Here is a 27413-nt window from a genome sequence, read left to right as displayed (position 1 = left end):
TATATCAGAAAAGACTTGGATGTTGAATATATTTTTATCAATTAAAGGCACCATGAACAACAACCAGAAATAAAATCAACACAATCTTACAGTGTCAAATATATGTAACGTTCAGTTATATTCAATAGTATAACACTAGAGCATAAATAAATACATCATAGTCACCGAGGTGACACATGAACAGTTGGAAAGAGGAATAAGATGAAATAGGAGAACGAATACCCCTCCAGAAGTCATGAGCCACTTCACTCCCTTCCTGGTCCGGCAACACTAAAGATAGCACAAGTACACACACTTTACGGAGAGTTGAATCTTCATTTCAACACTGATGATGCAATAGTTGAGCATCAAGCTTGAGAGAAGTAAACAACACCAAGCAGCACATACATTTGGTTGAGCTGAATTGCCAGAATTACGAAAGGGAGGATATAACACCCCATTATAGTCATAGCAAGTATCTTAATCTCCAAAATGAAAAATTCAGAACAATAACATGCTCACTCATACTGCACTACTGCATGCGCGATGATGTCTCTCTACTTTTAACAGTCAAAAGAGTCCAAGATACGCTACTTTACAGTTATCAGAATCACCAATAAGTATGATGAACATAAGATAATGTGATACACAAAAAGGATTTTAAAAAGTTAGTCAAATATGTATATCAGGGGAAGTGATCACTACGTAGATGAAGTAAACAAAATTGTCCAATTCGACCACAGAAACCGCCATCCGGAGAAAAGTACTATGTAAGTTGAACATTATGCAAAACACAAACGAAAGAATGTGCAACAAAATTCTACATCATCTCTTCATTTTACTTGCAAACCATATCAGACTTGATCAGCACTAAGCAACTCAATGAGCTCTAGCTTTTTCAGTTTTGAGTATCCCCTCAAACCACGGGACTTTGCAATTGCTCGCAGTTCTGTTAGCTTCATTTCAGCTAATTCATCATGTCCAACTTGATTGTGTTCTTCATCATCACTAGCATCAACACTTTCATACATTTTGGCAGTATCATCATCAGCCATTTCATCAAACACATGCTTATCTGAGAAAATAGGCAGAGTGTCAGAATCAACCTTACTTCTGGGAATTTGCCCAAGTTCAGCATCCAGATGTATGTCTTCTTCCATCTTATCTGGAGCAGAAGAGGCAGCAGGGTAATCAGTACCTCCCTCATGATAAATAGGCTGAAATTTGATTCGCGGAACTGGAGATCTACGCTGGAAGTTTGACTTAGGTCGGTTAACAAATGGGGTGCCACTTTCTTGTGCCACATGGTTCACATTGCTATTTAGTTCAGTGAGATTGCTAGCTCTCTTTTCAGAGAATACATTGCTCTTATCTGGCTGGTCAAGGACAAAGTTGCTACTTCTACTGCTACTGGTTTTCTTCCCTTTCTGAACTGAGTGTTTCCTTAAAAGCTTGAGAAGGGAATCAACAGTTTCACTCTCTTTACCCTTTCCTTGCAACTCTTCAGACTTTTTCTCCTCCTTGATTGCAGCTTTTTCCCGAAGCTGAGCCTGGACCTTTCTAAATAGTTCAACAATCTCCTTTTCCCTTGGACCTGGAGTGGCTGTAGCTTGGAACTTCGAAGTGTTTGATGTAGTAAGCAGTGGCCCATTTCTTGAAGATAGCATTTCAGATTCTTCTATATTGTCATAACCATCTCTGTCTTCATTTTGCCTGTTCCGCCCCCTGGAGAACCCATGCTTGTTTTGCCTCGAAAAATCTGGATTTCTTTTATGATTGCTGAAGCTACTAGCATTACACATATAAGATGTGCTTTTGTAAGGAGATTTCAAGTTTAAAATCTTGACCTTGGAAAATTGCTGATATTCACCATGAGAAGTGACTGTCCTCCCTGACAGTCCTGAGCAGGGAAGACATCTGCCTTCTGGGGAACTAAACCCTGAAATAGTACAATAGCATATATAAGTGTTTAAATTCGATTTTACAGATACAAAAAAAAATTAACTTATGTATAAGAGAATGTTTCTAAATAGTCGTCTCTTTGTCAACGGAATGATCAACATGTAGGTCACGACTGATGCATTTACATTGCAGCTGAAGCTTAAAACTATGTTGGGCTCCATGTGGAAGGGTGACTAAAGAATAGGATCACAACTGTATAGGGATAAGATGCATAATCTCAGAAAAGTTACTTAATTTACATCTTCCAAGTAAGCATTTCCATTTACCAATTAAAGAGCACTCTTTGGGACAACTGTACAATGTTATATCTATCAGGTTCCCTCCTCTGCCTGACATTTTATGTATGACATGTCCTAAAGCTATCTAGAAATAAGAAGTTAAAAAAGTCATTAATTCTGCTTCTATAAGAAGCATTTGCATTTTAAAAATGATTTTTTTTTTTTGAGAAGGCAAGCATTTGCATTTTAAAAATGATATTAACTGTTATCACTACAAGAATTAGTAGTATTAAAAATAACAGAAACGACTATTGCGATGAAAATAACCTTGACGTCATCATGTCAATCGATACCAACGATGCACATATCATACACTAAAAAGAGAGGGGCAAAGACATCTAGAAACAGAATAAAGACAACGAAAAATGGGGCTTAAAGAAATTTATTGTGAACAAGACAAGATTTGTGCCACTGCTAGCACCTCACAGACAGAAAAAGAGGCTGGAAGAGTTCTAGGCATGACCAGGGAATCTATGAGATTTTCTTAATTTATGCTTACGTGTGATCAAGCTGATGTGTGAACTACTGACTTAAAGTAAAATTGGAAAGATCTGGAACCTAAAAAGAATCGGAAGAAAATATAAGTTCCACTAAATAGGAACTTGCAGAGTTTGAAAAAAAAAAAAATTTACTCCAAGAAGAGCCAATAAGTTGCCATACACACCAATAATCCTGCATATTTGCCACCTCAAAACCCCACACCACCCAGAAAAATCTTCACATTAAACTATTCCAAGAACAATGCAAATGAAACCACCTGCTCAAACTGTTCTAAAAAAGCTCCACCACTTTAGCCGAATCAAATGCAGCCAAAAATAAACCATCTTGACATTGGAACCCGCAAGGAATTCTAGCTTATGTATTTATTTATCAATAGCATCAATAATAAACATCATTAAATTCTTCTTTGTTAAATGAAAAATTACTAAGCATCATACTGAAAGCATCCAACTAGAGCCAAAATGGATGTAGAGAATTCAAATAGCCGACCTCAACTAGTTCTGTATGAAATAAAAGACTAGTTACCACCATTACCCTTGTGATTATTTCCAAACTATTCTCTTAAAAAATGTAAAGTAGTTCAAAACCTCATTACATAAAAGGTAAACATAGAAAAAGGTTTCAACTACTCCCTTAAACTTTGAAGGGATTCACTTATTTTAGACTATGATAAAAGTCCTAAAAATTCACTTAATTTGAACTAGAGGGATTAGTTTGCAGTAGTTATTAAGCTTGCTCTTATTAAATAGTGTTCTGACATAACTAGGCCGTTAATAAGAAGCAAACTAATTAAAGTAACCTCTTTTTTAACACAAACATTTCATCAAACACCTTGTAGACACCCAATAGGACATCAAAAAATAAGAAATCGAAAGGGAAAAGACAAATGAAAGCATTCTTGTATTCGCCCAATCAAAAGAAAAGAGTACATTAATGACATCTCTCTTTGAGAAATTAGCTCAAACAGTTAGTGTGCATGTTTGTACCCAACCCAACATAGAGCTCTTACATATTGAACATAAACAAACCCAAAAAAAAATAAAATTACCTGGAAGGTTCTTGAGAGTGAAATCAATGGCGCTTGACATTTTTGGAATTTGAGAGAACATAAGAAATAGTGTTGCAGTCTCAATCAAACTTTCGCATTCTCGATTTTAGCCTTTCGTCCAAGAAAAATAGTCTTGCACACTGATAAGGGGGAGTTTTATATATTCACCATTTTCGTGGGGTTGGAAAAGCAAAGTGTGAAATTTCAAAATCTAGTCAATTGCGGCCCGTTTTGGTTTTGAAATCTATCACTTTACCCCCTCATAGTTTTGATTTCTTACAATTTTACTTTACTCATATTGGTTTGGATTTTGGATTGGATCAAATCAGACCGTTTTAATTGACTTATTATTTATTACTCCCTCTACTTTAAATTAATTGAATGATTGATGTGTTTCAAACCCTTTAAGAAAAGAAGATTAAGACATAAATTAGACATAACTTTTCATTTTTATCCTTATTAATTATTATCATATTTATGATTAAAATAACTAAACATTAATTAATAACTAATTCTAATACTAACTAATGAAAGATAAAATTGGAAGAAAATTCTAAAAGTAGTCTTGAAAATTGTACGATTAAGTTAATTTGAAAAGTGAAAAATGTCTCAACAATTTAATTAATTTGAAATGGAGGGAGTAGATTTCTTTTAGAAAAAGATTTTTTTTTCCGATTTCCCACCCGATGTCCAATACCCACATTGAAGCCCGACTAAATCCAAATTCACGCCGAAAAGTCCCACATTGGGGGTAAAGCGCTCCCTAGAAAAAGAGTTCACATTGGAAAGTTTTAGCATTTTTCACCTTTGTGACTTTTTAGTTGGTATCTCAAAATTTAGTAGTAATTTTTATGTTTGAAAAAATAATTAGTGTTACGTATACGTGAAATTACCCTCCTTTTAACTCCTTACACCAGCTATTTATTGTTTTTTAAATACTTAAATTTGAGTTTCATATCGTATGTGATACAATTTACGAGTTGATCAGTTAGAGATAGTTGAATTTGTAGAAGTTGATATGGAAAGGCCAGGGAGCTAAAATTTGTTTTCATTGAATAATACCACAAAGAGTTGGTAAGGTAATTTTTCAGGTGGAGGGGTCGGCAATCAAACAAAACAAAAGGAAAGGTACACCTCTCGTAATCTCTTCCCATAGGGGCAGACTGACTTAAATGTTTTGAAAAACGTTTTACAAATCAACTTATTTTTCTCAAATTTAAGGAAATGACTTTCCTTGAAAAAAATAAATAAGAAAAACATTTTTCAAATCTACTATAATATTGATCGTGATTCGTGTCTAAGTTTGAGTGTCAGGATCAGGTCCCAATTCGAATGTTGCATCTCAGATCAAAAGTTTGGGCCAGGTCCTAGGTCAGATCTCATGATCGCATCTCGAATTGGTCAGATCCTGAATCGATTATCAAGATTGATTTTCGAGCCAGAAACTATTTTCCTAAAAAATATTTTCTACTCGCTAGCCAAAAATAAAAGATATTTTCTAGAAAATGTTTTTTCATTCACCGACCAAACACTAAAAAATATTTTCAACTCAACAACTAAACATGAGAAAATAAATTAAAAATCAACTTATTTTCCAAGATATGATTTTCTAGAAAAACATTTTCCTTCATACCAAACACACCCTAAATGTGTTCAAGTGTAAATGTTCTTATTGTTGAACCTATTATATTTTCAAGGTTATGGATTCATATCTACTCTTTACCGCGACTTTAGTATAGTTCAGACAAATGGAAAGAAATCACTCAAAATAATTTCTCAAGTTACTGCAACAAATAATCCTCTCTTTGTCAATTGGCTTCAGCCTGGATGAAAGTGAATCATATTGAAAATCTTTACAGGTTGTCCCAAACTTGCATACTACAGCTCCAGCTTTGAAATGCATCCTAAATAGAACTGAAGACCTCAAAGTTTTACAGTTCACTCATTAAGAGGAAAGATCATCACCTGGGAAAATGTACCAAAATCACTAATACAACTTTATTTTTTTCCCCAATGAATTTTGCTCAGATTAATAAGAGGAAACAAGAAAGGGAGGGTACAACCAAATCAGTAATTCTAGGAAAACCTTTCACATCCAAAGCATGACCTATGCTTTGTGACTTTTTGCCATCTCATCAACATCCAGTTCTACTTCTAGGACTGGTGAATCCAAATCCATGCTAAACTGACTGATAAAGCAAGAGACGAATAAATCATGATCAGTATGAAAGCTCTATTTGATGCATAACGAAGCAGATTAGCAATGACGCAACAAACCTGTTGTTAACAGGACCATGATCTACTGCCGTCCTCAGGCAATATATAGCTCTGCCAACTATGTCTTTTAAGGAAACAGGGCCAAAAGTTCTGCTATCTTTGGCTTCCTGCTATTGAAGAGATACGGAAAATATCTAGACTTGGTTAATATTAAGATAAAAAAAAATATTTGCACAGTTGTTATCCTTCCCTAATGCATGAGTAGGAAAGCCCAGCGATTACTATAAATATGGACAGCACAGTGCTGTATAGCTGATAATGCTGAAAATTTAGCTCAAGTTTTATGAATTCCATCGAACAATTATTTCATTTAATAAACTTTACCTCTTCACCATAATTCAAGGAGTTCTACTATTTGAAAATGCTGAAGTTTTAGGTCAAAACATACACATCCAATAAGAGGTTTGTTCAGATTTACTACTCACAATATGCAAGTGCCTTACAAGAATCTGCAGCGAAGGGTAAGCTTAAACTAATATATAAGATCACCGGTAAAATAAGGTTTCAGTTATGATGAAAACTCTAAAGTTATAACACATATCTAGACTTTATGATACAATTTTTGCTGCAAATAAATTGTATCTACTATGCAGTGAGCGAGTAATCAAGACTCCGATCAGATATGCAGAAACTTTAAGTATACAACAAAAACATGATGCTCATAAGTCAGAAAATGATCAAAATGGTCCCTAATGTATGGAGATTACTTTATTTTGATCCTTAATATATTCCACATGATCAATATAGTCCTTAATATATTATAAAAGGTACTCAATTTGGTCTTTGCCCTAAAAGTAACACATCCATCCGTTAAATTTAACTGATGGCCCCACTAAAATATAAAATACCCAAAGCTCCCTTTCTCCTTCATCAACTGAAAAGCTTTAGCCTAATTTTTCCCTTTTTCCTTCTTCTCCCTTCTCTGTTCTCCGGCGATCACAATGTTCTAAGCTATTGGAGCACCGCCGCTAGTCCACCAGCCAGCCGCTGCTCTCCACTTCCGTCCCTCCTCCACCCCTCCTCTGTTCCCTCTGTTCTAGCCCTAATTCAAAGATAGGATTTCTAAAAAAATTAAATTTATTGTTTAGTTAGAAAATTAGTTTGTTTTTGACATTGTTAGGCAACATTTTTCAGCTTTTTAAATTTGCCACCAGGGGCTGATGAAGCATCAACCAAGCAAATTTCATGTTGAAGGTATTGCAAAAATGAATTCACAATTTATATAACAAGATCAAACTCAGTCCTTAAATTTTTATCAAAAGCAGAACTCAATTATTTGAACCAAATTTTTGAGATGTAATAGTCTTAAAAGTGGAAGAGGGATCCGACTGTGGCAAAAAATAAATAAATGCACAAGTTCTCTGAAACAGAGCTTTTGATGGGAAGACATAGAGAATGAGGGAGAAAGTAAAGCTTTTGGCTGTTTTATTTATTTAGTGGGGTCGGTGTTAAATTTAACTGAGGGATCTGTTATTTTTAGGGTAAAGAACCAAAATGAGTACTTTCTATGATACATTAAGGACCATATGGATCATGTGAAATATTTTAAGGATCAAAAACAAGCAATCCCTATATATTAAGGATCATTTTGATCATTTTCTCTCATAAGTCATAACAGATAATGAAACCCAATACAAGGATGATACAACATATTGTGTCGGATTGTTGGACTAATATCATACTACAATAAGCACAATATTCTAAAATTGTAACATAAAGTGCAAAGACAAGTTCCACGATTTGCACAAGAGAGGATTTGAGAGAATACAGTCAAATGATATCTTATTCCGGAGGAGAAAAGCAATCTATTGTGAGGATCATATACCTTAGGTTTCACATTTTCATTATCAGCCAGCACCCAACATTGATCTTTTTCGAGGACAAAAGGCTCATCCTTTTCATCGGTAGACACCATCTCATAGCCTTCAATCGCAGCCAATCTACGGACAAGGTAATCCTCTGAGTTTATAGGGTCCTTGAGAAGCACAACATCCCCAACAAATACTTTCCTACGAGAATTAGAGACATGAAGTCAGCAATAGCAAAGAACAACATATGCAGAGACAGATCCACATTATTGCTACCATCAGAAGGAAACCAACAAAATAAACTAAATCAAAGAGGCGAAATGAAATGAACAGAAACAATAAGATAGCAGTGCCATCACCTCCATATATCAATTTATGTTGGTAAGATTTCCTTGCATATCACATTTTCCAGGAAAAAAAAGGAAAACAGGAAGACTGCACATCACTCCAAATCATATATGCCATTGGATCCCCAATTTTAGTCAATAATTAGACCAACAACATATGTTAAAATCTACCCAGCTGAAGACATAAACCGCATCATGTTTGACACAGAAAACCTCCAGAGAAAGGGGGTTTCACTGTGCAGCAAGTGCTACATATGCAGTACTAATGTGGAAGGACAATGACCAGCTCTTTCTACGCTGCAAAAAGTGACTGGACATCTGTGGGATCTATTACTGCAGATATTTGGGTAGAGTTTGGTGATGCATAGATCTCCTAAAGAACTGTTTTGTTGCTAGGAAGGCAGCAAAGCTAACAAAGGAGCTGAAGATTATTTCTAATACCATTCCAGATTGCATTGTTTCTGTATCGACAAAAGGCACCAGAGATGTTGCGAAGGAAGGTCTATGGATGTTCAATCTTTGAATTTCAAGTGCCTTAGTGATGTAAAATAAAATACAAGATAGTGAAATTCAAGAGAAAGCTAAGAAATCGAGGGAAGATATAGAAGAAAAAAAGAATAATCTTGAAATCGACGTAAATTAGAGACCAACAAGTATATAGATCCTCTAATTTGAACAAACAACTACAAGATTAAATTCAAGGGAGAAGAGGATTAAACTAATACATGAATAATCTCACCATGAAATATTCAAAAGCGATTCAATGTAGATATAAAGGGATAAAACCCACAAAACTCACTAAAAGTGTTCATACATCAATATTGTCTAAGCAAATAATCTCCATCCTATTCTATTTATGCTAGTAGGGTTAACTAAGATTAAAAAAAAACCATAAATAACCTTAATTACATGTACATCATACTATGATCAAAAGGACCCTAAAACATAATATTAATCTTTCTTGTATTAGTTCTTGGTTTCCATACTCTCTTGAAACACTCTAAGTTCTTGATAAGTAGAAGTTCTTCCATGTCTTAATTTAAAAGAAAAGAAGTTCTTTCATGCAATGAGTACTACCCGGACTTGCATAACTTAGTTTATCGGCATCTAGCTTAACTCACTTTTTGCAGGATGAGGATAGCTGTTAGAAGTCATCGACTCTTAATTGAAAGAACACTTGTGAAGAATGGATACCTTTTTGTAACACCAGAATCAACTTGGTACCAGGCATTTGTTTCAATCGAATAAAGATGTTTGCTAATTGATTATTTATTTATTTTTAAAAGGAGAAGAGGTAATCAATTAATTAGAAGCCATATCTCTAAGATTGTAAGTTTTAACTTGTGCCAATGAAGTTGTATCCAAGCTTGATGTCCTTTCACAGTTACTGGTAAAGACAACAGTGTGATCAATGATCCATAATGCAAAAACTAATAAGCTTTGACATTACCACGAAACCATGTTATCAAAATGGACTTAAAGAGGAAGATCCGAACTTTACTAGGTCATGGGACTGGCTGGACATCCAAAGCTACTATAATAGAGTTTCACAAATAATCTGAAGCAAGGGGTGGTGCAAGCATAACTGATCTGATAGAAGATGGGACGAAGATAGAATACATACAACAAAAAGGATTAAGTCAATTTGAGCTGAGTAACCATACAAAACGGAGGTCAAAGAACTCTATATTATACCTAAAGGTGTGGCCTAGCGATCAACAAAGATGGAATCAACCATGAAGGTTCAAACCTCAACAAAGCTAAAAAGGAAATTGGGTAATTTTTTCCCATTTGTCTAAACGTCGATGGCCAGAGTTACCCAGTAGGTAGCAGGTACATGGAGGATTAGTTGAGGTGTGCAAAAATTAACCTAGACACAACATTAGCTACAAGAAAAAAATACTCCCTACAATACTACAAACCTAAATAAGTACAGTTTTCTCTTGTACAACTACAAGAAGAAAATCTCAGTTGAAAATGACAGAAAATTATAAAAGAAAATAGTAACAAAAAAACAATAAATAATAGTAAGACAATTCTCTGTTGCTTGTTAAAAGATTAGTCAAGTGAAGATATTAGCAATATAAGGAATTAGTATAAAGCAACAATGTATTCCAGCACTAAAGTAGAGAAAAAAAACCATGCATAAGGTAATTGGCCACATAGTTGCATCAAAGGAGAAATTACTTTGGATCAACCCAAGGTATCTTCCGAACAAGAAGTGTGACGCCCTGATCTCCTAGTGTTGGTGCCATCTCCTCTCCCTTGTTATAGTGCAAGCATGTCAACTTGCCCTGAAAGAAGTTCTTCCATATGGTATCACCTAATTCTCTATCTGTAATTTCACCTCCTTTGTAGTTCTGCATAGCATTAAAATCCGGTTAAGCTTTTTCCTTCTTCCCCTGCAAGGGGGATGTACTCAAGAAGTAAAGGCAAGTAAACACAAGTGTAAAATATAGAAGCTTGCTTGATTTTAAGTGCAGAAAAGCAGATGATATTTCAACATGTCAAAGCTTGCTTGATCCCATACAGCTTGTGTCTTTAACTTCTTACTTAACCTAGCGACAGTTGTTAGAATGTTTTGACATGCATGTTGTACCTTATAAGTAGTAAGCTTTCCTAGATTAAGTTGGTTCGTCATTCCTTTTAAGTTAGGGAAGGTTTGGACTCCATCAGTATCATTACCCTCCATTCAGAATTTGTAGGCTAGTGATTATAGTATTCTAACAATAAGTCAATAACAAGACATGCATTATTTACTATTCCTCTCTGTGCTGGAACTCAAGTTTCTAATGTTGAGCACCAAGTTCAAATCTCTGCCAAGACATTATTTACTAAAATACTAGGGTTGTTTTTACATGTAGATAAAGTTAAGAAGGTAATTACTGATTTCAAGCTATCGAAGGAATACTTTTCAACATAGAAAATTGCATCTTAAGTTAGATATCAGTCGCACCATCACACCATATTAGAGGAATTCTTAAACTAAGTTTCCTTGCTTCTTTTGGATTAAAATAAATGGTTGTTGGTGTTGCTTATATTTTGATTGTTCTTTGAGTCAAACCTATATGCTTTCTTGTTGTGCTGTGATTCTTGCAAAATTACCTCATACTCTCGGTAATTCGGTTCAAATGTTCTTATATAGCAACTCTTTTTTTAGTTAAACCATCTCAACATATAGAATGATAGCAGAAAAAATATACAACTACTCAAGATTCATGATTAGTGTCAAGAGGAATCCAAGGACAAAGTCTAAGATGGAGAGAATGAAAGTTGTTCCAGAGCCTGTTTCTGGAACTATGTAGTCGAACTTAATTTTCAATAAAAAATTTGAAAGAGCAGTATCCCTTAGTAGGGTTTGTTAAATGAAGTAAGAGATTTCATTGATGGCGTCCAAAAAGTAAAAAAGCTAATAAGTACAAAAGAGAGTATGTCAGCACCACTACAGCAAAGGCGATACTAAGATCAGGGAGCTAACAAAGTCCAAAAGATTATTACGGGAATTTACCAGGAATTGGTTAATACAACTAAAAAAGACACAGGAGACACCTAGCCTTAAGGGACTGATTTGGGCTTGATAGTCCATCAAATATCTGCAGTTTCTTCCTGTGCAAGAACACTAAAAAATACAAGTAGGGATTGTTCTCCAGATTATCCTGATGGCTCTACCAACTTTCCAAAAAGCCCAGCTTACGAGGGCCACTTTGCATTAATGAAACCTACCAATTGTTATTACTATGAACTAAAAGGCCAAAAAAATGGATTTAGAAGATGATTACAGCATGACCCAATTGAGTCCAAAAGGTAAGTAGACCATATTCCAGAAATCTGAACTTCTATAGCAATTGCACAGTGGAGAAATAGTTGGTTGCTGATTTTGATATCTTTGTGAGATATATAACATCTATTAACAATCTGTCTATTCCTTTTGCTTAGATTGTCCATGAGTCAAGCCAAGCTTAATAGATTGACAAATAACCTCAATTGGCAGTTGAGTTTTCCAAATCAACTTACAGAGCCAATTGTCAGCTATTTCATTTTGAGCACAAGCGTGTTAGCTGCCTTTAGCCTTTCGTTTACCGAGTAAAATCCTTTGTTTGTGTCGCCTCATTTTATTTTGTCAACAGACAACTCAATGATTGGTGCAGTTGTTCAGTCTAGCAAGCAGGACAAGAAGATTTTCCAATTCCCAATCATGCACATTTCTCCGGAAGAGTAGACTCTAGATGTTGCTATCTCTGTTCTATGAGATGAAAGAGTCTTGATCATAACAGATCTGGAAAAGGTTAGGATATTCCTCCATTAAAGATGAATTGACAACAATCTGACCTTCCTAAATTTGTTACGGAGACCATTACCTACCTTGAAAGAGATGTTCCAGGAGAACCTTTCAGGGTGGCCCAGTGGTTTGGGTTTGGGACTTCCATGTTGGAGGTCTCAAGTTCGAAACCCCTTGCCAACGAAAACAAGGGGTTTGCCTTCTAGGTCGAGCTCGTCGCACTGGGCTTGCCTAGTGCGGGTTACCTCTCCTATGTGGTTTGCGAGCTATTGCATAGGAGCGGGGGTTTTACCCTGTGCGCACTCATAGGGTAGCGGCTGCGGGTTTCCCTTGTCATCAAAAAATAAAAAAAGAGATGTTCCAGGAAAATTAACCCCAACTTCCATAGACAAATGCCATGTCGGGTATTTGATGGTTTGGTGTACCATTGACTTTGAGCTCTACGATTTGTCCTTAAAATCTCTTTCCCGAGACTAGGGTCCTCCTGAATATACCTACATAGCCACTTATTATCATGCATTACTATGAGTAGTCAGATCCTTAAAGCTCAGACCACCAAGGCATTTTGGTTATGCGACTTTAGAACAATTGACCAAGTGAAATCATGCACCTTGCCGTTACATTCGCATAAAAAGGTTCACCTGATCTTGTCCCATTGTTTCTGCACCTTACTGGGAATGGGGAAGAGTGCAGGTGGGAATGTTGTTCAGGACACTATTAGTAAGTGTGAGTCTACCTCCCATTGAGAGATGCTACATTTGTCAAGTAAACAAGGCTTCTGCCAAACTTCTCAATTATACCATTCCAAATTTTTGTTGTCCTGCATTTAGCACCAAGAGGGAGCCCAGATGTGTTGGTGGGGAAGAACCAAAACTACAACATAATATTCATGCCAACCCATTCAAATTGGGTATATCATTGACTTAGATGGCACTTTTTAGCATGTTAATGTGCAGTCCTAACAAGCTTCAAAAATGTGGAGAACAAGGTTAAGTAGAGAATCTTGGATTTTTCTACACCACAAAAGACTAGTGTATCATCTGCATAGAGCAAACGAGATGCTGATGCTGTATTCTCCCATAAAACCTACATATAAGCCCCTTATCTATTGCATTTGTTTGGCTATATCAAGCATTTTCTAAGGCCCTCCATAGCCAGAATAAAGAGGAAGGGAGAAAGGTGATCACCCTACTTCAGACATTTTGGTGTTGAACCCCCACCTCATCCCACTCCCCAATGGACTTCTACTGATTAGATGGAGTATTTAGCAGTGGGAATTTAGAACTTTATACACTTGATCCACCTTTCACCAAATCTCAATTTCCTTGACATTATCATAAGAAGGACCAGTTGAGTTGATCAAAATATTTCTCAATATCTAACTTGCAAGTTCATACCACAATATTTCCCTCTCCAAATTGGTATGAGGCCAAATACCCCATGTGTTCACACCACCTGAAGGAGCCTCTTGGCACTTAGGTTGGAATACCAAAAAAATCAGCTTAGTTATAGGTTTTGTTGTCCCCTCCTCTAAGAGCAGGATACTTAAAAGAAGTACTAAGATTGCAAGCTTTAGATTCCCAAACATTTAATCCAGAACTCTGTACTAAAATTGTTGCATACTAATTTTAGCATTTTATGAAGATTCCACAGCCGACATTAGGCTGAAAGAAATCATATCAAATGTATAAAGTCAAAAGACTTCTGGTTTGGCACAGGAATAATATATCCACGAAACAAGATGGTAAAAAGCTTTCCTTTCAATTAGCCTTGATCAATACAAAAAATTCAGATGGAAACTCAGTAAGCAATATACTTAAGCTCATAATTTCATATTAAAAGCCTCCACGCCCTCCAATTTCCTCAAAGACCTAATCTTTAAGACAAAACCACAAAATCCCTTAGCCTAAACCACACATATTTGCTATATCTATATAAAAAAAAACCTCCCGGCGATTCAATACAATGAACTCTATAATCATGGTATGTAAATAATCAAGTGTGATTCAAAATAGAAGAAATAGGAAAAGAAGATGACCTTCCAGCCAATAGAGGCAGAGTATTGAAGTTTTCCGACTGCGTATCGGATCCAAGTTGCTGCCGAAACCATGGCTGAATGGGCTGCCGTCGTCTTTGTCACCGGCGTAAAGTTTTTAGTATTCCCCTCTCGTAATTTCTTAAACCCTCATATATCTGTTTTCTTATTAAATGTTTTGTTTTTCTTCTAATTTCTGCTAAGTAGAAAAGATTAAGCTGCTAAACCTTGTTGGGCACTGATGTGTAGCGCCTATACGCCTCTAACACCTTCACCTAATCACCTTAAACAAAAAACCAAAATAAACCTATACTAATTGTAATGTGTCACAAACTTATTAAAATGACATAATTACCCCTCAAAACTAGATACAAAATCAAGTCACAAATAATTTTTTATTTATAAAATTATGTCAAATATACACGGCTAATATAATTAGAAAAAAATATGAGGTATATTAAAAAAATTACAATGTGTCTCATTAATTAAAGAATTTATTAGTATTATTATTGTGTTTATTATATCAAATAGAAAGGTCAAGAGGTGAGTCGCTAAGGGCATTATAATCATTTTGTGAACTATATTCATTGTTGTAAAAACTAATTATATAACCTCAAAGCTTTGATATAATAAATTTCTAATGCAAAACAATCAAGCATCATTTTTTATATATATCTCTAGGAGTTTTAATACATAATTGCATTAATCTTTAATCTGATACTAATAAAAATAACTAATTGTATATTAATCTTTTTCTTTCATATGATACACACATTTAGACTATTGCTACGGTTTGATTTTTTTTAAAAAAAAGGTATTAGTAAGATGTTTTTTAATTTAACACTTATTTAAGAAGAATATTTTAAAGTAAAGGAAATAAAATTGGGTAGAAATTCATTTTTTTATTATCAAAAATCCACTTAAAACTTCAATAAAACTAAACAATAGCCTTGCATAGAATTGAACACACCACAACTGAGCTAAATTGGAGGACTTTTGCGATTGAGTTATGGTAATTAATGGTTTCTAAGATGTGATGGATACCATATAAATAAATAAAAATATGATATTTTAAAAATATTTTTTATAGAATTTTTCGATAAAAAATATTTGACTTACCATCATAATTATAATGTAGCTCCGCCCTTGCTTTATTCTAAACTTTTTAATAGTCATAATCATATCTACTTTTAACTTAACCTTATAAAATCACGTTTTAAAATTTTTTTGAAGGTACTTTGTTGAATTCTCTCTAAATATAGTTTTATTTATTTAGCCAAATAAAATAAAATAGAATATATACAAAAAATAATTTTATGATGTTTTCTTATTTTTATTAGATCATTCCTATAAAAATAATTGTCTAGATACTAACTGTCTTTCTGATTCCTAAAGAAGTAAAATTCCAAATCTTTCCATGGGAGTGTTTCACCCTTAGCTAGAGGTCTCGGGTTCGAATACGGGATATGGAGAGAATCTTGTTGGGAGCGTCACCCTCGAATAAGTCTGTACTGCGTGTCCGAATTTAATTGGAGCTTCAATGTGGGCTCCGAGAATCAAAAAAATAAAATTCCAATCTTTCTAACCCCCCCCAAAAAAAAAGACATTCGAATTTTAGCTAAACATGGCAATTAACCAGTTTTAAACTTGGTCAAACAGATCCAGGTCTAGTCTAGAGTTTTATTTTATTTTAGTAATTAGTAAAATTTAACTAATTATTTTGAATTTCGTAATGGAGAAAAGTAAAACATAAATATGACTATTACAAAAGTCGTAACAGAAGATTGTGTCGGTAAACCTTTGAATCCCAAATTGTTAAAACTGAAACCCCAAATTGCTCCAATTTCCATCTGATCAACAAACATGAACATGGACAAGCTGAAAATGGCTTCTTCATCTCTGGGCGAACGATTGAAGACAGGAGGAGCACAGATGAGCAGGATGGTTAGTGCAAAAATGAAAGAAATTCTGCAAGGTCCAACTCCAGAATCAAAAATGGTAGATGAAGCTACGTTAGAGACTATGGAGGAGCCTAATTGGAGCTTGAACCTACGAATTTGCGGGATGATCAACAGTGAGGAGTTCAACGGGACGGAAATCGTAAAAGCGATTAAGAAGAAATTGGTTTTGTCGAAGAATACAGTGACACAGAGGCTGAGTTTGGATTTGCTGGAGACTTGTACATCTAATTGCGAGAAAGTGTTTTCAGAAGTGGCGTCTGAAAAGGTGTTGGATGATATGGTTAAAATGATTGATGACCCTAAAACTGACAGTGGGAATCGGATTAAGGCTATGGAGCTTATAACTGCTTGGGGCGAGTCTGAGGACCTTAGCTACTTGCCTGTGTTTCGTCAAACTTACATGGTAAACCCCTAGTCTATTTTGCAGGAAATGTTTGTATTGAATGTATATAAGATTTGAAGGGGTTAATTTTGGATGAGTTTATCCCATGTGAGTTGGGATAAAATTGCGAAATAACTTATCACGGATTAGTTATCCCGGGATTGTAGTGTTATCTTTATCCAACATTGAGGGTGGGATATCAATCCATATAACTAATCCCGGGATAACTTGTTCCCAACCAAAAAAGCACATGCATGTTCTTACTTTAATTTGTGAATCTTAAGGTTACATTACCTATTTATACAAGTTTTGTGTTTCTTTTGTGTACTTGCTGTAAGTATTTATGCAAGTGGAAAGGTCAAGTATTGTATGTGGATTTTGTATTCTTTCTCTTATTTTTATCATGCTTGCTTATTATGTTTGAAATGCCTTGTAGCAGAACTTATCAACATTCAATCAATCAACAGAGCATCTAAGTTAGAGTTGGCTATATGAATTCTTTGTAATCATTTCACTCCGTTCGAGTCCAAATCATTTTAATACTAGTTTGCTCTAATTGATCCTTTTTAAGGCAAAGTAGGATTTTTTTAAAACTAGCGGTACAGGCATGTGTCCAACATTTGTTTATATCAGCCTTATATAGGGGTTTTATTTAGGCTGAGCACCAGAAGCAAAAGAGATGATGGTTTGAAGTTTATATGGTAGGACTCTGCAAATATTAATGGACTAGAAAATATGCATATTGAGGCAATATCTCAAGCTGGCTTTTTGCTCATGCAACTAAAGAATTCTGTTATTGTTTCATTTATTTTCCTAGATTATTTTTTTTTGAGGTGAGAGAGAGAAGATGTGGGACAGGAGGTGTTGTTTAGGGATAACAAGAAGTCCTTGGAAGTGTTTTGTCATGTATTCTAGTGAAAAATAGGTGAATCTGGAGTATTCTCTCTCTCTTTCTCTCTCTTCCATTAACCTTTACTGTTGTGGATGTGGTGGTGTTGAAAGTGGGGAGCGAAAGGGTGAAAAGTCTGCTTTCCTCTATTAGATGTAGATGTCAGGGAAAAGACAACACGTTAGACGTTAGTTAACAGTGGAGAATATATAGCCGTAACGTCTCTGCAAGGGCTAAGGAGCATGAGTGTGATAATTGTTGATTATGCTTGTTGGAGATGCTATCAAAGTGCTCGTACTACATTGTTTTGATTATTGCTTGATTCTTTTGTATGCTACATATTCAGTTTTATGCCTTCTCTCAAATGTGTCTGCATTGAGGCCTGCTCTTTTCATTTATAGTGTTCACCTGATGAAAACAACTGTGTGTGGTGGAATGGATTGGACCTTTAGAGGAGGGGATGGGGCAGCACATGGTAGACCATTTAGGTGCATCTTATGCCAGTGTTTCAGACTACATGAATATTGATGTGTGTTGGTAGACTAGCAAATGATGTTTGAGTTCATGAATCATGCCTTAATTTACATTTGCATATTGCATGCCTTGTTATCCACAGGATAAAGGTGCTTAACTTTCTTTCATTTTGATAGAACTTGAAGAGGCAATATCCCCTGGAGTCGCATATGAACGAGCAGCTACTCTCACCACCTGAAAGCTACCCTATTCCTGATATGGGGATGCGGAATCATGAGCAAACCACTTACATTGGTGAATCCATTGAAGAGAAGAAGGAATTTCTTGTAGTAACACGGAACAGTCTTGAGATCCTTTCTAGCATATTGAATTCTGATGTTGAACCAAAGCCCATCAAGGTTACTTTCTTATCTCCTCCATTTTGTTGGTTATGCTTCACTAAGTTAAAGATTTTTAGTTCATTGTGGTCCTCTGCCCTTGGTTTCTTCCACTTTTATTCTGGACCTATGTTTTGTTACCCCATTACTTGGACTAGTACTGTTCAACTTTTCAATAATCTCTGATCTTTTACTATATAGTAGGAGGACTTAGGTCTCTTAGCTCATCCACCTGTGAAATGCCTGTCGAACCAAGTTGAAAATTGAAGAAACTCTTGTATATTAAATTAATATGAGGGCTACATTTACTTATCCAAACAAACAAACAAACATGACAGCTATATCTTAACCTGCTGAACTACCATGTTCTTGAATTTGCTACATGATTTCGGAAACAATTGAAGTTACAACTCTATAGCAAGTTACCTTCCTTTAAACAAGGAGTTTGTTCAATTCTGGTTCAATAAGGAACCAATGGTTATTTTTCTTGGTAAATCAACAAATTTTCATTAATAAACATTTTAAAAAATGTAGCCGATTTGTATATGACTCTTCTTGAATTTGTTGCATGAATTTCTGAAAGAATTGTAGTTAAAGCTCTAAAGCAAGTCAATTTCCCATTAGAAACAACTTTTGTTCATTGTTGATTCCACTAGGAAACAACGTCAGACTTTTCTCTTTCTGGGTTATAAGTTAACAATTCATTATTGAACACCAAGTCAGTGTAAAAAAATTGTATAAGATGTATATGGTCTACTTGGTTCTCTTAAGGAACCAAATTTTAGACATGGGCACCAACTGCTTTCTTAAAATTCTTTTTTACCAACTTCTTTGTGAAGTTAACCCCACAACAAATATTTTCTCCTATTATCTTTCGCCTCTATTTCTTACAATCTATTCACTTTCAGCACATAAGGGTTGTTTTTATTTTGGGTCAATATCTTTTTCTTAAAATTATTTTGCTCAATATCTTAGACCTCTTCTCCTGTAGTTTAAGAAAATAAGTAGACCTCCGCTCTAGGTTATAAATGAAAGTAAAGGAATCTCTTACTTATGTCAGAGTAGAATGGCAATAATTTTACATCCTTTGATTAACATTTTATATCCACATTAAAATGTCATTTACTTGGAGTTCCTTTAATTGTAGTATTGCCATAGTTCTCTGGTGAGAACATGAAAGAGTGTAATCCAAAATAGCATTTGGTGTAGTAATTTCAGCTTTTAGGATATTGTTCTCCATCTGCTATGAATAGGGTGCCCAAGATCCTATGAGGGGCTACCTTTTCATGTGATACACCACCACCAGCATCATCCAAGAAAAAAAGCGTTAACTTGATTCCCTTAAGGAATCAACGTTTTAGACATGAGCACCTACCTTTTTTTTCCATCTCTATTTCTTACAATTTATTCACTTTCAGCACAAAAAAGTTTCGTTTTTATTATGAGTCAATATATATATATATATATTTAAATTGTTTTGGTCGATATCTTTGACCTCTTCTTTTCTAGTTTAACAAACCCCTCTAGTTTAAATAAAATAGAGAAATCTCCTGCTAATGTCAGAGTAGAATGGAAATAATTTTACGTCTTTTGATTGAAGTTTATATCCTTATTAAAATGTCATTTACTTGGAGTTTCTTGAGTTGTACTATTGCCATGGTTCTCTTGTTAGCACATGAAAGAATATATACCAAAATAGCTTTTGATGTAGTCATTTCAGCTTTAAGATTGTTGTTGCATCTGCTATGAATATGGTGCCCAAGATCCTATGAGGGGATATCTTTTCCTGTGATAAACCACCGGCAGCATCATCCAAGAAAAAAAAAACTTGAATCCCTGGGCCAAAAAGAAAATAACAAGAAACAAAAACTAGAAAACCTCTTAGTGCACCCTCGCAGAAAACTCAGATATGCAACTCCCCAACTAGCCACAGAAGGACACCATTAAAAAGGTTGTCCATAGATATTCTGATGCTACACATACTCAATGCATATGGAATAGATCAGCAAGATTCTGATTCATGATATAACTGAACTACATTTCTGTGCAATAAATTTTCTTCTGCTTCCTAGTCCAACAACTTGCTTCACCCATCTTCAAATTGTTGAGAAGCTTTTCTCCTATATTTTTCTTCCTTAACCCCTATTAGAATGTCCCACATTGGTTGTTGAAGGAGTGAGTCTACTTATATGATCATGGGCAATGCTTACTTTACAAGCTTACTTTTGTGGTTGAATTTTTGACCTATATCATTGTATCAAACCAAACCCAATATGGGCCTTATATTGTTCACATTCCAGATGTCTAGCCCTGGGCGAGCAGGAGAGGGGAAGAGGGGCTTAGAATGCCCACAGTGGCTGAGGGAATGAGTTGTTGCTCCTATGTGGTCTTGGGAAACCCTCACATGACAAAATAGCTTCTGGGGTTGAGTCAAGTCCTAAGTCCTAAGTCTATCTTCTCACCAATCCCCAAGTACTTGAATCAACATTCTTTTACTTCCACCAAAAAGCATAAGCCAAGTAGATCCAATACCTCATTTTTGTTCAATCATAATAATTATATAAGATGGACAAAAGAAGGAAAGAAAAGAAAAGAACAAAGAACCTAAAGGGGTTTCAGGATGAGAAAAACAAGACCAACAACGCTAATAAAAAGAAAAGATAAAGGCAACAGTGGGGCCATGATAGGTATTGAGGACTCGAGGAGGATTTGTGACAATAGTTAAGGTCTAAAGGATGGCGGTGTCTAATGTGAGTTCACAAGGGAATAGAGTTTATGTGTGGGCAAGGGGATCAAATCTCAACAGGGAAGAGAAAAAAAGTGTCTTTTAGAAGGTGTTGATGGGATTAAAGTTGAGCATAATAGCATATTGATGACATCAACCATTTAAGGGAGCTTTTCATAGAATATATATATATATATGAATGTCTAATTTTTGAGAGACTATAATGTTGTTTAAACTAAAATGAAGGACTAATTCGTTTCCCTAAAGTAGAGGCGAGGCTCAAACAATTGACATTATATTTAGTTATTCTTTTATGTCATGCAGGGTGGTGGGGGTGGGTAGGATGCAAGAAAAGGGGCATGTACATATTTTTCAATGTCAGGGATGCCAAGTAAACTACATTTTTAAAGATTCCAAAATAATAGAATAAACCAAAAATTCAGACATCTGACATCTGCACACTTGTTTTCCTTTATAATTCTCATGTTCATGCCAGCCCTTTTCTTTTCATAGAACAATTTTCATTATGGCGCGCACAGTCTTGTTAGAACTTCTGTTCTTTGTGCAAATAATACTTCCGGTTGACCGTCGTAGTACCTCCTCTTTACTTTTCAGAAATACACCAACCTTCTCTTTTGTTTAAGATGGCATCACCAAAACCTCCCCTTTTTAGCCATATTGACTCTTAAATTTGAAGACATTTCAGCAATTATTTTTTGATTAGAGTATTGTCATAATTATCAGTCTCCATTCTCTGAGTGTCTTGAAAGAAGCACTTCCCTTAAGCACAATCAGAATATAGTGGCATAATAGTCATTAATACTATACTAAAGGGGTGAAAATGTAACAATTCCTTGTAATGTTCCTTAATTGATCAACATAATGATATGGAGAGGAAGTATTTTTTTGTGGTACCTTAACAATAAGATTTATTAGGTAACCTGAATTAATAAGAGATAAATCAAGTATATTTACTTAGTTAACTTTTAAAATGAAAGTAAACATAGTATGATTATTGAAGTAGGTTGAACACCATGAGGTTTCAGCCTTTAGGTTCGAATCCGAGCAGAGACAAAACAATAGGTGATTTTTTCCCATCTGTTCTAGCCTCGGTGGATAGAGTTACCTGGTATATGTTGCTAGTGAGAGATGGCAGGTATCCTGCGGAATTAGTGGAGGTGTGCGCAAGCTGGTTTAGACACCACGGCTATCAAAAAAAAAAGAAAAGACCAGTTTAAACAAATATAACTACTTAAGGGTTGCAACATTGAGTTGGGTATGCTATTAAAACTTTGAAGCTAGCTGAAGGTTCCTTGACTACATCATAAAATGGAAAGGAGGTCAGTGTAATTAGCCGTAAAAGTTGAATATGATCATATCTGAATGTGAAATACCAGGTACTCGGTGAAATAATCGAAGTGCACTATTGTTGGAATTTAAGGATAAAAACATACATGCCAGCGGAAGAATAAAAAGGAAATTTTCTTGAATCCCGTTGTGATCATCCACCAAAAGTGGCCCAGACACCAATACTACAAATTAAAAAGTGAAGCAAGAACAAAAATCTGGTGATAGAATAAACTGACCTACAAATGGGATTAATGCTTAATTCTAATCACATCACTAGTGAGTTGTATTGTCCTCAAACGCACATCCAAGTATGCACAATCAATAAATAATAAGGGTGAATCAAGTGTCGTTTCTACGGGGACTTTTGATTAACTTTTTACTAAATTAAATTATTCTAACATCTAAGTAAGAAAGGTTAGAAGGTCATTTGTTGACTTTTGAAAAACTAAGAATTGCAAATAATCATGAACTAAATAAATGGATGCTTGAAGATTGATGATTATGATGAATGAACGCTTCTATAGTTATGGTGGTCTCCTGACAATCCTGCTAAAGTTTTCAAATTATTTGAATCTTTACTTTATTTGGACTATTAATCTACAACTAGAAGATTTCTACTTGTCTTTTCATGTTATTCCAAACCCTATATATTTCTATGGGGTAGAGATATAAATAATGCATTAAGTCGTTGGTTGTTGGTTAAAGTTATGCAGTTATTTTATGTATTAGTTATTCCACCTTCTATTCTGCATAAAATAATACATAGATTCTCTCGGAATTTATACATTGCGCTTCTCTTCCATGCTTAGGAAAATTACACTCTCCACTATACTTGTGCTATACCGCGAGTATAGCACTTCTTCTTGTTTTTTTCTCAAATTTTGCTTCTTTTCAGTCCAAGTTGTTCTTTTTAATGCTCCGATTCATTTCTCTAGCTTTCTAAACAACAAAAGTAAATGGCATAGGCATTCTAAAAAAAAGTAAATAGCATAGTTAGACATATTTACTACTAAGATCACCCAAAGGACGATAAATGTAAAGGTCAATTGACATTAAAACAATTGGAAATCTGCCAAAACATCAAGTTGATCGAGCCGTGTTACTAAATTTTCACAAAAGACGTTCTGTTGTTCAAAACTTTCCGTTTTGTGTGTGATTTAACTGTTTATGTTCCATTGAAGAAAATGAAATTCTCTGTGTGTGTCTATCAGTTTGGCCTTCTGATGGGCGGGGTAACCTTTGAGACATGAATGAACTGATAAATTTGTGTTGCTGAAGGATGATCTGGCAATGAGCATGTTGGAGAACTGCAAGCAGTCTTTGGCAGTTATACAAAGAATTGTGGAATCAACCTCAGGTGATGAGGGGTTGATGTTTGAAGCTTTAAATCTTCACGATGAGCTTCGACAAGTCATTTCTAGGTACGAGGAAATGGAAGCAGCTCTAGATTCGGGAGAAAGACTGCCTAAAACACCTGAAAATGGAACTGGCCTGCCTAACACAGCTCCAGAGTCTGGAGAAAGACCGCCTAAAACACCCGAAAATGAAAGTGGCCTGCCTAATCTTGCTGATACCAGTGAAGCCAATTTAGAGAAGCTGTCTTTAAATGCAAGTGAAAGTCATGTTGTAGCACCTACAAAAGGAGATAGCAATCAGTCACTCCACGAGGTTGTAAAGCCGGGTATTTCAGGAGAGGAGAAGGCTTGATTAGAATAGGCAAACAAGGTGCTGTAGTGTTTCTTGTTTCTCCCTTCTAGTTTACAAGTTAATGTTGTTCTGCAGTTTGTTTTTAGTAACGAGTACATCTGTTTTGTGTATATGTATTACTAGACATAATTTGCAAACATCAGCTTGTAATAACTACTAGATCATGGGATTTCAAATTATAATTCCTGAAGTGGTACTTCATCGTTATTCTTTTGTGGAAACACTAGAAATCATGAAAGTTTCTTTTAAAAAACACCAAAAATCGAGGTCTAAAACTCCCACAACCTTGTTACAAACAAATAGGTTCGAAATGAGGATTTTAATCTGTCCAAGCCCCTTCTTCGTGATCGTGAATCAATCCTTCACAATTGCAGTATTTCCTCAATAATTTTTTTTTTCCAAAATGTATCCAGAATAATACCATATATTTTTTCATAAAAAGCACCAAATAATTGGTCAATGAAAAAAAAAATGTATCAAAATAAGGCCAGGAAGGGGGGTTATTGTTTTTAACAAAAACTTTTCGTATCGTTTAATTTGTATTGTATAGTTTTAACGCAATATATGTGAACAAAATAAACGATACGAAAGGTTTTTGTTTCCAAATATAGTTTATTACTACTTTACGTGCTTGCACGTATGTAGTGACTAGACTTGAGAAAGACATAAAAAAGAAAATCCAAAATGTCCCTCTCCCACCCACACACACATAATAAAAAAGAAATATCCAAATTTTGGTCAAACATTTATAATATGTGGATGGTCCTCTTAGCTCCAATAATATCAATGGTTTTAAGTAGTAGTAGTTTATATGACTCTTTTGAACAAAAAAAACATAATCACATCCTCTGGTTTATTGATTCCATAAACCAGAGGGGAAAACCAAGAGACTTTTTTGATATGGCCTAATCTCATTGTGTATCAAATTCTTAATATTAATTAACTTTCTTGAAGAATGCGGGAGGAAGTAGTTGTTCCTGTCGCTGAAGAAGACATTGTTGATGATATCATGAGCAGCGACAATGATACAGAATCAGACGATCATTTGGATCATGATGATGATCATCAACCTATTTTTGATCAGCCTGGTCAATTAGTTTCTCCTCTCGACATTAAAGCTTCAAGAAAAAACGCGTTGCTTAGATTAAGATGTAGGGTGGAAGATGCCATTCTTGGCGGATACATTTATGGTAAAAACAAAAACAAGTCTCTCTCTGTTAAAACTATAACAGAGGATTTGACTGGAATTTCATTATGGGGTGTTCCATTATTACCAAGTGAAGATAACACGAGGACGGATATTGTTTTGTTGAATTTCTTGAAAGCTAAGGATTATGGTGTGTATGATGCGTATAAGATGATGAGGAAGACGTTGAGATGGAGGAGGGAATTTAGAGTTGCGGAGATTCTTGATGAAAAATTATTTAGTCCTGACCTGGAGAAATTGTGGTACAATGATGATGGTAAGGATAGGGAAGGAAGGTTATTATGTTATAATGTGTTTAAGAATATCAAGAATAAAGAATTGGAAGAGGAGATTTGGGGAAGGCATAATCATCATCATGAGTGTCTTAGATGGAGGATACATATTTTGGAGAAGGCAATTCAACAACTTGAATTTAAACAAGGAGGGGTTAATTCTGTTTTGATGATTACAGATTTGGGAAATTCACCGGGAAATGCTTGGAAAGAGGTTCGTTGGATTAACAGGAAGATGATGAGCTTGGTTCATGATCATTATCCTGGAATCATATACAAGAATGTACGCAAAATTTCTCCCCTTTTTTCTTGTTTAATTGTTTGAACAATTGGATTGAATTTTCTTGAAATGTGATTTTGGATTGAAAATTTGATGGTAATATTGCAGATATTTATTAATGTTCCTGTTTGGTTTTCCACGGTTCATGCACTTAACCTGCGAATGATCACACAAAGAAGCAAGAACGCCTTCATATTTGTGAAACCATCTAAAGTTACAGAGACCCTTCTCAAGTAATTACTCCCTTCGTTTCAATTTATTTTGTATTATTTCCCTCTTTAGTCTATTTAAAAAAGAATGTCTTCCCTTTTCGACAATTCTTTAGTTCCATATGAAACACATGTTTAAGACTACAAGATTGAAGGATAGGTTGACACATTTTACATTCCTTCATATTACGACTATATAATTCAGAAGTCCTTGTTTAACTTTCTTAAACTCCGTGTCAAGTCAAAATCAGACAAACAAATAGAAACAGAGGGATTAGTAAGCTTTTCTTTTAATTTGCTCAATGATTTGTGTTGAATTGATAATTTTCTTGTATCATGTATATATATATATATAGATACATTAGCCCAGAGAACTTATTAGCTGAATATGGTGGACTCAAAAAGGACAAGGATGTTGAGTTTTCAACCGATGACAAAGTTCTAGAGATAAGCATCAAACCATGTTCATTTTGCCTCATTAAAATGCCCGTCAAAGAGGTTGCATTTGCTGCAATGCCTTGTTTTCATTTCCTTTTAAGTCCATTTATGGATCCACGCATTGCTAATACGTGTATTAATTCTTATAGGTTGAGGTGACGATAACTTGGGATTTGATAGTGGTGGGGAATGAAGTGAGTTACAAAGAAGAATTCATACCAGATGATGATTGTTCATACAGAGTAATGCTTCAAGAAGATAAGAAAATGGTGGAGAGTGTAAGGAATTCTTTTCATATTAGAGAAGAAGGGAGGATAGTTATCACTATTGATAATCCTACTTACAAGAAGAAAACTGCCTTCTACAGATACAAGACTAAGCCTAGTGTACCAATGTATATGTGCCTAAAGTAATCAACATTTTTCTTCTCAGTTATCTTGTTTTAAGTTTCTATCCTACTCCCATTTTTCTGAATTATTGTAAAAGAGAGCCAAAAAAGAAAAAAAAAATTTAGGCCATAAAAGAAAGTTGTACATACATATATCTAATCTTAAATACTATTCCCTCTGTTTCAATTGTTTGTCTTACTTTTCCTTTTAGTCAGTTTATAAAAAGAATGTTTCTTTCC

At 35.0% G+C, this 27413-nt stretch overlaps 4 protein-coding genes across 5 annotated transcripts; 2 read left to right on the top strand and 2 right to left on the bottom strand.

Moving 5' to 3' along the window:
* Positions 1–689: 689 nt before the first annotated feature.
* LOC125870310 (rho-N domain-containing protein 1, chloroplastic) lies at positions 690–3924 on the bottom strand. The gene is made up of 2 exons (XM_049550712.1): positions 3769–3924; positions 690–1918 (listed from the first exon to the last, which is right to left on the bottom strand). The coding sequence occupies exons 1-2, from the start codon at positions 3827–3829 to the stop codon at positions 834–836; spliced, it is 1146 nt and encodes a 381-aa protein (XP_049406669.1). The 5' UTR covers positions 3830–3924; the 3' UTR covers positions 690–833.
* A 1635-nt stretch (positions 3925–5559) lies between these two features.
* On the bottom strand, positions 5560–14775 carry LOC125870324 (uncharacterized). 2 transcript variants are annotated; one of them, XM_049550725.1, is made up of 5 exons: positions 14518–14775; positions 10388–10560; positions 7871–8054; positions 6046–6155; positions 5560–5957 (listed from the first exon to the last, which is right to left on the bottom strand). In XM_049550725.1, the coding sequence occupies exons 1-5, from the start codon at positions 14587–14589 to the stop codon at positions 5876–5878; spliced, it is 621 nt and encodes a 206-aa protein (XP_049406682.1). In that variant the 5' UTR covers positions 14590–14775; the 3' UTR covers positions 5560–5875. The 2 variants fall into 2 exon arrangements, with proteins under 2 accessions (XP_049406682.1, XP_049406683.1); XM_049550726.1 differs by having other exon boundaries at positions 6046–6152.
* A 1504-nt stretch (positions 14776–16279) lies between these two features.
* Positions 16280–24582, top strand: LOC125870309 (TOM1-like protein 2). The gene is made up of 3 exons (XM_049550711.1): positions 16280–16878; positions 18397–18618; positions 23951–24582. The coding sequence occupies exons 1-3, from the start codon at positions 16378–16380 to the stop codon at positions 24377–24379; spliced, it is 1152 nt and encodes a 383-aa protein (XP_049406668.1). The 5' UTR covers positions 16280–16377; the 3' UTR covers positions 24380–24582.
* A 691-nt stretch (positions 24583–25273) lies between these two features.
* Positions 25274–27269, top strand: LOC125870304 (patellin-4-like). Its single transcript, XM_049550706.1, has 4 exons — positions 25274–26141; positions 26247–26371; positions 26704–26845; positions 26935–27269. The coding sequence occupies exons 1-4, from the start codon at positions 25335–25337 to the stop codon at positions 27196–27198; spliced, it is 1338 nt and encodes a 445-aa protein (XP_049406663.1). The 5' UTR covers positions 25274–25334; the 3' UTR covers positions 27199–27269.
* Positions 27270–27413: the final 144 nt, after the last annotated feature.

This window comes from Solanum stenotomum, chromosome 7 (assembly GCF_019186545.1).
Source record: "Solanum stenotomum isolate F172 chromosome 7, ASM1918654v1, whole genome shotgun sequence".
Taxonomy (NCBI): domain Eukaryota; kingdom Viridiplantae; phylum Streptophyta; class Magnoliopsida; order Solanales; family Solanaceae; genus Solanum; species Solanum stenotomum.
The sequence above is the reverse complement of the archived record's forward strand: the minus strand, read 5'-3'. Positions and strand labels throughout refer to the sequence as shown.